General features: G+C 43.6%; 1 protein-coding gene across 2 annotated transcripts; it reads left to right on the forward strand.

Annotated features, from left to right (window-relative positions):
* The first annotated feature begins 8,408 nt into the window (after nucleotides 1–8,408).
* Nucleotides 8,409–10,900, forward strand: LOC134017845 (plasma membrane ascorbate-dependent reductase CYBRD1). Of its 2 annotated transcripts, none has more exons than XM_062457921.1 (4): nucleotides 8,409–8,704; nucleotides 9,200–9,408; nucleotides 9,815–9,969; nucleotides 10,092–10,899. In XM_062457921.1, exons 1-4 carry the CDS (start codon nucleotides 8,512–8,514, stop codon nucleotides 10,378–10,380), a joined length of 846 nt encoding a protein of 281 aa, XP_062313905.1. In that variant the 5' UTR covers nucleotides 8,409–8,511; the 3' UTR covers nucleotides 10,381–10,899. The 2 variants fall into 2 exon arrangements, with proteins under 2 accessions (XP_062313905.1, XP_062313906.1); XM_062457922.1 differs by having other exon boundaries at nucleotides 8,563–9,062; nucleotides 10,092–10,900.
* The last annotated feature ends 484 nt before the right edge of the window (nucleotides 10,901–11,384 follow it).

Here is an 11,384-nt window from a genome sequence, read left to right on the forward strand (position 1 = left end):
CATCCTTGAGTCTGTTGCATCCTCTGTTGAGCAGGCCTCTGCATGACCCTCCAGACCTGTCAAAGTGAAGAAAGGGTCCATGTCAGTTGTGAAAAATGAAGCTTTTCCCATCTACACTTGATACAGACTTCAGTTTTGACTGTGAAATGCAGTGTCATTACTTGAACTTGAATCCAAATGTGTTGATACAGACTTCAGTTTTGACTGTGAAATGCAGTGTCATTACTTGAACTTGAATCCAAATGTGTTGATACAGACTTCAGTTGACTGTGAAATGCAGTGTCATTACTTGAACTTGAATCCAAATGTGTTGACCTCATGCAGACCCATGCAGTCACTCGAAACACGGGTTCGATTCCAGGCTCTGGCAAGAGTATTTACCTCTAAACTGGTCAATATATACACATCTGACAAAAGACCAGCTCGACCTTTGCTTGTAAACAGTGATTCTGACTGTAAGAGACCTTTAAATAGCCTGACTTACCGAAATTGGCAAAACTAGCCTGGCTAACGTAGGTCGCTTTCTCAGGGCATATGACGAATGAAACAGGCTCGCCTTGAAAAAGTCTCCCTGCCGCATAGGCTTATTACAAAGACTTTCACGCCAAAAATCACCATTATGAGCCGACAGGTCTGTGGGGAATTGCTTTTTCTCCTAAAGGCTGCTCTCCTCGACCTTTTTGATGAACAATTCGCCGAGATGCAAAATGACTCACTAATTAAAAACACAGAGGAAAAAAGCTAGAGCTACAGTAGCTACTTTTCGAGTTCGGTTTTCCGTCACTTCAGAATCACGATCTAAAAGGTCTAAAAGTGGTAAACCTTCACCATAATTCAAGAGTAGTGTACTTTCACAAGCCCAATCATTAATTCTAGCTTAACCCTTGTGCTGCCTTCGGGTCACATGACCCAAAGGTTCATAACGAACCATCGTTGTGTTTACCCAATTTTACCCAATACAAAAACAAATAAAAATAATTTTCTTTTAACCTTCGCAATGTGGGGGGTCTGAGACAGCCCACCGGTTAAAAGAAAATGCTTCACTTTGTTTTTGTATGCGGTAAAGTTGTCGCAATACAACGGTGGGTCACAATGACTGATGGGTCAGAATGACCCGAAGATAACACAAGGGTTAAAATGTGTAAAACCAGGACTTACCGAAAGTGGCTGCCTTCAACACGGCTTTCACGGGACACGACTTTCACGGGACACAGGAAACAACAATGGCCGCCGAAAAATAATTTATATTCGTAACAGCGAGCTGCGATTGGAAGCGAAATGAAACAGGGGCTAAAAAACGAGGGTGGGGGCGTGGTCAGCACACATTTTCAAGAAAGCATGCGTGTGTGTGAGAATGTGGAGCACGCGCGCACAGGAGCAAAGGGAGAGAGGATTTGGGGAAACAGCCCTAGAAATTAGCCAAGCATGCATGTTTCAAATATTCACTAAAAATCGAGTTTTCATGTTACAGTCAACTTTTTCTCAGATTTGTGTACTCAACATTCTCAAGAGTCTTCATATGAACTAGTGATTGAATCAGAGTATCAGTTTTTGGCCGGCGGATGTGTAAAGCATTATTTTAGCATTAGCAATAAATTCAATTTGCTTTATATCAATCATTTTTTGAGGTATGAAGTTGCCTTTGCACATGGTAACATGTTGTAGTGTCTTCCACGTGACATACCAAGTTTGGTGTTGATATCTCAAAGATTTGCTGAGATTTGACCAAACGTCCTGTTTGGTTGCTTTGTTGCAGATTTTGATTGGCTCTACCGGACAAACGGTTTTGAAAATCAGAAATCCCAACGATAACTTTTGTGAGGCTCAGTCTGGATATCATCTATGGCAATTTTGAAGAAAATTCAACCAAAAATGTAGGAGGAGTAGGGAAAAAACGCGTTTCCTTAATCTTTATTGTACAGAAAAATCCAATATGGCGGCCGTTATAGCTTCTTGAGGCTTTTTTATTCCTCATGAGAAATAAGGCATATGTAATGAATTTCAGAATTTTGGGACTTATGGCCTGCAAATGGCATCAATTTGAAAATTGACATATTGGGGCGTGGCCTGTAGCGCCACCTATTGTCTCACATGGCCCATGTTTGGTATGGTAGTTACTAATGGTCTGCAGTTTCAACATGCCAAATTTCACAACTTTTTACGGTACTGGTCTAGGGGCTGCCATTGACTCCCATGGGTAAAAAATAATAATAATACCACCAATAACAATAGGGTTCTCCTACCGGAGGAACCCTAATGAGCAGCGTGAATGGTCAACATAGTGCAGTCGGATACTGAGATAAAGTGGCTTATGCATACTGAAATGCCATTAGATGGACTTATAATAGTTAAATAAGTGAATGAATGTCAATGGGAGTCCTTGGCCTTGTTGAAGAGGCCATTAGCAGATGGAAAGAAACTGTTCTTATGGCGTGATGTTTTGGTCCTGATGGACCGCAGCCTTCTGCCAGAGGGGAGTAGCTGGAACAGGGAGTGACCAGGGTGGGAGGGGTCGGCCACAATCTTCCTCGCACGCCTCAGGGTCCTCGAGGTCTGCAGGTCCTCGAGGGTAGGCAGATTGCAGCCGATCACCTTCTCAGCAGTGCGGATGATACGCTGCAGTCTGCTCTTGTCCTTGGCAGTGGCAGCAGCGTACCAGATGGTGATGGAAGAGGTGAGGATGGACTCAATGATGGCTGTGTAGAAGTGCACCATCATTGTCTTTGGCGGGTTGAATTTCTTCAGCTGCCGTAGGAAGTACATCCTCTGTTGTGCTTTTTTGGTGAGGGAGCTGATGTTCAGTTCCCACTTGAGGTCCTGGGAGAGGATGGTGCCCAGGAAGCGGAAGGACTCCACAGTGTTGACTGGGGAGTCGCACAGGGTGATGGGGGTGAGTGGGGCTGTATTCTTCCTGAAGTCCACAACCATCTCCACTGTCTTAAGAGCATTGAGCTCTAAGTTGTTCTGGCTACACCAGGTCACCAGGTTGTCAGCTTCCCACCTATAGTCAGACTCATCCCCGTCAGAGATGAGCCCAATGAGGGTGGTGTCGTCCGCAAACTTCAGAAGTTTGACAGACGGATGACTGGAGGTGCAGCTGTTGGTGTACAGGGAGAAGAGCATAGGGGAAAGGACGTAGCCCTGAGGAGATCCGGTGCTGATGGACCGGGAGTCAGAGACTTGTGTTCCCAGCTTAACGCACTGCTTCCTGTCAGACAGGAAGTCTGTGATCCATCTGCAGGTGGAGTCCGGCACGTTCAGCTGGGAGAGCCTGTCCTGAAGCAGGGCAGGGATGATGGTGTTGAAGGCAGAGCTGTCCACAAACAGGATCCTGGCATAGGATGCTGGGGAGTCCAGGTGCTGTAGGGTGAAGTGGAGGGCCATGTTAACGGCGTCATCCACAGATCTGTTGGCTCTGTAGGCAAACTGCAGTGGGTCCAGGAAAGGGTCTGTGATGGATTTGAGGTGTGCCAGCACAAGGCGCTCAAAAGACTTCATTACCACAGAGGTCAGGGCGACGGGTCTGTAGTCATTGAGTCCTGTTGGCCTTGGCTTTTTGGGCACAGGGATGATGGTGGAGGACTTGAGACAGGCTGGCACATGGCATGTCTCCAGGGAGGTGTTAAAGATGTAGGTGAACACCGGAGACAGCTGGTCAGCGCAGTGCTTGAGGGTGGCAGGAGAGACAGAGTCCGGCCCAGCTGCTTTGCGGGGGTTCTGCCTCTTGAAAAGTCTGTTAACTTCATCCTCCTGAATGGAGAGAGTTGTCACTGTAGAGGGGGTGAGGGAGAAGGCCTCGTGGGTGGGAAGGGGTAGTTCAGGACAACAACCTTATCTCTCATGATCATCCATGGAATATTGCAGTATAGAGAGACATACACTCTTACTTTAACATAACATATGTGAACAACATTAATTTTCCATTACAAAGGTTATTAACGAGTCATTATTTTTCTTTTGTCCTGATAAAACGGATACCTTTTAAGCCTGAATCTTGGTACATCTGGTCTGTTTTGTTGTTTATTCGCAGCTACAGTTCTCATTTTCTTCACAGGCAACACACTCTGCAACTGCGCCTAAACCATACTTAACAGCGCTTTTTATAGCGGGCATGGACGTATCCAGAACGAACTGACGTGTAGGTACAGGCATCCCATCAATACCATCGGTGGGCACATCTCCCATCAGAGGGTCGAACTGCACACAGTTGTCGCATCTCTTTCTAGCTATGATCTGCTCATTATGAGACATGACAGTAGTTGTACGAACATTAGCTTCGGCCCCGTGAGTACCCAGGTTCTCAAAGGCATGATGTTCAGCACAAGCATTTACACATCGATTCTTAACTCTTTGCTCAATTTTCATACCCTTATCATTTGCTGTTTTTTCAACGATTCCTATTCCTTTCTCTCTTCGGAATATATGTCCTTTCTTAGCATTTGTTTTACTGGTGTATCCACTAGCTTCGCCTTTAGAGGCATACTCCTTCATTCTAATCTGTTGTCCGAGTCGTTCGTTCGTCCCGTAAGCTGCCTCTCCCGTGTCCAAGTTTTTGACTTTCGTGCAAACGTGGTTATCTCCCTTTACTTCCTTCATTAATTTATCTAACTTCTTGCCAGTGTCAATAACATCCATGGCGGCGTCTTTTCCAATTTTGCCTTTCAACGCTTTCCTTTGCTTTGAAGCTTGGTTCAGCTTCTTGGTGGCCTTTGCTGTACCAGCTCCGGTAAGAAAATCTCCGGTAAGGGAGTATGCCACATTTATTGCTGACTTGATAACACCGTGAACATCTCCGTTTTTATCAGATTCAATTGCCTGGTCGACAGATTGTATAATTCCATAAGGCTTACTTTCAATAGCAGATACCGTTGTATCGTACACAGCTCCACCTGATGCGCCCGCTAGTCCACCAAGAACGAATCCTCCTCCAACTCCACCAGTTAGAGCTCCAACTCCCATCACAACAAATGTGCGACTGGCACCTTTCATGCAATCATGACCATGTTCCGTATCCCGAAATACATAGTGAACTACACCCTTTACGTGCCCTAAAACTGGAGTGCCGTCAATGGTTTCCAAAGCTGATTTACCCATCTTCTCCAGGACTCTCTTCGCTTCAGCCTCGTCACCCGCAACACAATGATAATATGCACGAAATGGAGCAGCAATAAGACTTCTCTCAGAATATTCCACCCAAGAATTCACAGCATTCTCTACAAACTTTTTGGCAAACTTTTTAGCATATTTAGCGTCCTGCTCATTTAGTATCACTCCTACAAGAGCGAAAGAACCAGCTACAACCAGATTCACACTGCTATCAACAGCAGTGATGATTTCTCCGACCACCGGAATTGACTGTGCTGCACCCATTCCTGTGAACACAGAAAACAAACTATGAGACACACATTGAAACATAAACCATGAAAATCACCATACAATAGTGGGTTTAGTTATACCCATATTATCTAACCTGGAATCTCCCGGGCCACACCAGGGTGTCATCCAGAAAGAAATCAAGCTTTGAGACGTGCAGTGGGCACAGATTAAAACCGGATCACTAGTCAAACTAATATTTTGTAGAAAATTGTCAAAAATCAGAATCTTGTTAATCGGCTACTACAAACCCGACCCCGAAATAAGTGACTCTGGTAACCGGGGTTTTAACAGCAATCATTGCATCGGCTAAGCTGTCACATTGATACAAACCCATTGACCTGTTGAGGTCAATGGGAAAAGGATGAGCTCGGGGGTACATCAGATTATATTTGTGCTGGACGTTTCCATGTGGGATGGGCAATAACAGTGAAAGTGCCATAATTCACAATCTACTCACGCTCACTAAAACGAGATGTGAGTGTGTCAGCATTCTCACACTATTTTCTCCTTGAATTTGCTGTTGTGGGAATCTATGCAATAAAACAGATTTAAAAACTTTAACGTCAGAGGCAACAAGCGATATATATTCCAATAGTCCAAGGGCCGACATATATTCCAGCATGTGGAGAGATATTATTGCCTCCATTCTTGATAGTTTGAATTCATTTATTTTGAAACCCATGTCAATAATATAATTAAAACATATTTTTATCATATGCTAAGACGCAACCGTTTCTCTCTCAGGCTGACACTGAAAGACTAATGCACGCCCATCTCTCTCTCATCTCGCTCATATCTTCTCACCCTATCTCTAAGGGAGAGCCCGGACACCCTGCGGAGAAAACTCATTTCGGCCGCTTGTATTCGCGATCTCGTTCTTTCGGTCACTACCCACAGTTCATGACCATAGGTGAGGGTAGGAACGTAGATCGACTGGTAAATAGAGAGCTTCGCCTTTCGCCTCAGCTCCTTCTTCACAACGACGGACCGATGCAGAGCCCGCATCACTGCGGACGCCGCACCGATCCGCCTGTCGATCTCGCGCTCCATCCTTCCCTCACTCGTGAACAAGACCCCGAGATACTTGAACTCCTCCGCTTGGGACAAGATCTCCTCCCCGACCCAGAGATTGCACTCCACCCTTTTCCGGTCGATAACCATGGCCTCAGATTTTGAGGTGCTGATTCCCGTCCCAGCCGCTTTGCATTCGGTTGCGAACCGCTCCAGTGAGAGCTGAAGGTCACGGCCCGATGAAGCCAACAGGACCACATCATCTACAAAAAGCAGCGACCCGATCCTGAGGTCACCAAACCGGACCCCCTCAACGCCCTGGCTGCGCCTAGAAATTCTGTTCATATAAGTTATGAACAGAATCGGTGACAAAGGGCAGCCCTGGCGGAGTCCAACCCTCACCGGGAACAAGTTCGACTTACTACCGGCAATGCGGACCAAACTCTAGCACCGGTCGTACAGGGACCGAACAGCCCCCGATCAGGGTACCCCGTACCGGATTCGGGTGAAGTGCCTTGCCTAAGGACACAACGTCATTTAGCGCTGCCGGGAATCGAACTGGCAACCTTCAGATTACTAGCCCGATTCCCTAACCGCTCAGCCACCTGACTAGGAACACAGACAATGAATGTCAGTGTAACTAAGTTTAGTGTCATTCATTCAGCCATGTACTACCTTCTTCTCATATTCCAGTTTTCATATCTCCAGCCTTGTTTTTTTAATTAAAAGTCTCTTATACTCTATATCGAGCCTCTTATACTCAATATCGAGCTCCGGGGTTCTTTTATACAGGGCCCTCACATTGTCTGCTCCAACCTGAAATAAATAAAGAACAGTGTCCCTTAGCAAGGCACACTTGGAGAAAGTTGAAGGTGTCCATTTGACTACAGTGTTTCAAGGTTCATTGCTTATACCTCATGTCTTTGTCTTGGCCTTGAAGTGGAGGCCCTAGGCTCAGGGGGAGGAAGAAGTTCCTCTTCCTGCTGAGTTTAACACCATAGCAATTTAATCAATTGAGTCATATTTGAAATGAGCTCTTCAAGGACTTGTGTCTCATGTTCAGACCACCACCATTAGCGAGTCATTACAGACACTTCAACCACAACCACACAGTCACACACTCTCTCACCATCTGTGTTGCAAGTGGTAAAAAAACTCAAAAGTGTACCCCCAAAACACTCTGAGCAGGCAGACACAGTCTCCTGATCATCTAGGACCTCCACTTGAGAAAGTAAATGGCCTATTTGATCAATATTCAGCAACCACTTATGGCATACATACTGGCGTATGACTATTAGTTTCACTGTTACCTCTGTATGGCACAGTGGGACAACAGTGGGTGGTGGCAGCAACACCACCGTATTTCCTGTCACTGCAGAGAACAGTAATACATTTCACTCCTACAATATTCATAAATAATTGTTGAATGATCATGGTCACATAGATTACTCGAAACATACTCTGTAGATATGCCTGGGTTTCTGAGCTGCTGCCACCAGGGTCTGAAGAAATGCCCCCTTCCACTCCTTCCATCATTAGGCAACCCTGATTGCTGGAGAGGGCCAGCTCCTCAGCAGGAGTGAAGTCCTGTGGAGGAGGGCCCCCTCCAGTTTTCTTTGCCTAATTTTTTTCTTGTTGGCTGCAAGCAATGAAGACGGAGGAGCTAGATTGAAATGAGACTCTAGTCTGGACTCTAGACTAGAATTAAGGATTTCAAATAACAATTTCTGGGGGTTTCACTTTTGAAAACTTGTCATGAACTACCCTTTCTAAATATTGAGTTACTGATGCGTTTGATACTATTTAAGATTTTGCAAGAATGTTTCTTTTACGCCGGATGTGTTGCCACGTGCAGTTAGCTTTCTATAAAACGCGTAACTTTCCACGCCCCTAACTGTTGACATATGCCTACTTATTAAGCCAACGCGGCAATTTTGTGAAAGTGAAGTTACAAAACATCGGGGCTGTGATATAAACAGACTTTCTGTTATGTAGAAGAGAACGACGACGACCCCCCCCCCCCCTTCCCTCCTTAACCTCTTGAAATTCCTCTGCTTTGAGACATCACTTTTGTGTCACTTCATCCGTTAAGCCAGTGGGTTGCTGGCGCAGACGCTGTCAGAGATGGCGATGGAGAGTTTCAGGCAGTTCTTATTCGCTCTGTGCGGTGCTGTGTCTGTCGGGTTTGTGGCTATAATTTTTGTCCTGAGATGGATATTTCACTTTAAGGAAGGTTTGGCATGGGATGGAGGACTCGCCGAATTCAACTGGCATCCGGTTTTAGTCGTTATCGGTTTTATTTTCATACAAGGAATTGGTGAGTGTAATAATAAATACCAGAATACTATTACGTCAGTTTCACTTACGTAGTTACTACCAAAAGTTAGAGACAGTTCAAGATTTCTTAAGAAGTCGAAACATTTGTGAAACGAAAACGGTGAAGTTGATCCTGTGCAACAACAAACCTTGAAAACTGATACGAATTGGCAAATGCTGCGAGTACTTTCAGTAATTCCTTCCAAGACTGTGCTAAGAGTTCTCAACAGGATTTATGCAGATTCCAGAATTCCCAAAATTGTATTCGACGAGGCTGGAGATTAATTAGCTTGCGTCACAACAAATCCACTTGAATTTGCTTGTAACGGTGTAACCTTGGCATACAAATAAATAACATAGTAAGTATCAAACCTGTAATGGACTAACCTCATCAGAATATTTAATTTTCTCTTGGCCAAACAGATGTTTTGATTAATATTAGATTGACGTTTACAAACAACAGGCATACTAACATTTGAAATGGTATTTCTTTCAGCTATCATTGTATACAGACTGCCATGGAGCTGGAAATGCAGCAAGTTAATGATGAAGTTCATTCATGCTGGCCTCAATATACTGGCCTTCAGCTTTGCTGCTGTATCCATGGTAGCAGTCTTTGACTTCCATAATGCCCAAAACATCCCCAATATGTACAGCCTACACAGCTGGGTGGGGCTAGCAGCTGTCATACTATACTCACTACAGGTAACTTACCTTCAACGTATGATATTAAATATATACATTACTTATTCAACGCTTCATACTATATTCAAAGATTTATGTCTGCATGGATATGTATAATGTGGAGTCAACCTAACTTTTATGATGGAAGGGTTGACAAAACAGTTAAACAGACCTTTACATGTATTGTGCTATATACATATATATACATACATACATACATACATACATACATACATACATACATACATACATACATACATACATGTATATGTGTGTGTGTGTGTGTATATATAAAACAAATGTGAGAAAGATGTAATTTGGATAAATGGGAACAAATTGATCCTTTAAGCTGATGTGTCATGACTTTATGCCGGTGCTCTTGGCTTGACGCCTTGTCCTGACATCTCTCTTGTCCTACAATGAGCAGCTTGTTCTGGGACTTTGTGTATACCTGATACCCATTACACCTCTATCCTGGAGAGCTGCTCTGATGCCCATGCACATCTACAGTGGCCTCTTCATCTTCACCAGCGTCATAGCAGCAGCCCTCATGGGCATCACAGAGAAACTGATTTTTGGCCTGTAAGTTGTTTTTTGTTCAAATACATACATTTATAGAATTGGGACATAAAGATTACAAAGTACAAAATAATCTTTATGTAAGTCATCTAAAGACTAACATCTGGCTCTTTGTTTCATCTTAGGAAAGATCCCAAGTACAAGGACTCGCCCCCAGAAGCAGTGTTTGTGAATGTGCTAGGAGTGCTCATAGGAGTTTTTGGAGCAGTCATACTTTGGATCGCCACTCGGCCTGCTTGGAAGCGCCCCAGTGAGCAGGTCCTGCAGCGCCTGCAGACCGACGCTGGACTGGCAGCTGGCCCTGGAGCTGGTGCTGCCGCGCTGCCACAGCACACTGAGAGGATTGACCTGGAGGCCAGCGGAGATGCCAGAAGGAGAAATGGAAAACCGGAAGACCCAGGACCGGCCAACTGACCGGCCAACTGACCGGCCAACTGAGTGCCTCAAGAAACCCACCTGCTGGTTCTGTCTGTCTTGCCTTATGCTGTCTCTAAAGTGTCTACTCTACTACTGAGAAAGTACCAAAACTAAAAGGAACTCCTGTTTTACAAACCTTTGCCTATTTAGTTAGCTCCTTGGAATTGTTTCCATCCTTCCCAGAATATTTGCCTTTGAGCTTTTAATTGAATTATTTATGTATATTTCAGAAGGGACTGTAGTATGATAAATAATAATTTCACAGCCCATATCATCAATGCATTTAATATCAAAGTATATTTATGCCAGGCAATATATATTCAAAGGTCAATTTACACAGCTTATGTATTTTTTGTTAGTTTTTTACAAATTGTATTACCATGATTAAATGGTTAGAAATTTATGAAGCCAAGCAAAAGTTATCAATATGATCTTTTCTTCTATTATTGTTATTAGGTTCTTGTAAAGAGTTTTTTTTATATTCTTTAATAAACAGTATATTTGACTAAAAATGAACTGTTTACATGCAAGTCATGTTTGAATCAACATTTAAAGTTGCAGATCCAGGTTCCTCTCAGTCATATTGATAGACTGCATTTTTGGAGATTCATTTGAATTCATTTGAAGAGTCCTTTGGGACACAATCATCAAGTTAATTGCCATTTGTAACAGCTACAAGTATACTGGAATTTGTCCTTCTCCTCTTGACAATCCCTAGCAGCCTATTTAAACATCTTAAAAAGTATTTACACCTGTAATATTTCCTAACCTTGAAAGCTACTGTACTTATATATAAATACAAATGTGAAAATGTTCATCCTCAAAACAACTGAGAATAACTTAAGCAAAAAATAACAAAGATAATAGAATAACATAAACGATTAAGCTAACAATATGGAAAACAATTTATCATCAACATGCATCATGTTTCAACAAACAATTTTTCAGACTGTTGACAACTTAGTAAAGCATTTTGTTATCATTTTAGTTGAACGTGTAGC

This window comes from Osmerus eperlanus, chromosome 3 (assembly GCF_963692335.1).
Source record: "Osmerus eperlanus chromosome 3, fOsmEpe2.1, whole genome shotgun sequence".
In the NCBI taxonomy this organism is placed as follows: Eukaryota; Metazoa; Chordata; class Actinopteri; order Osmeriformes; family Osmeridae; genus Osmerus; species Osmerus eperlanus.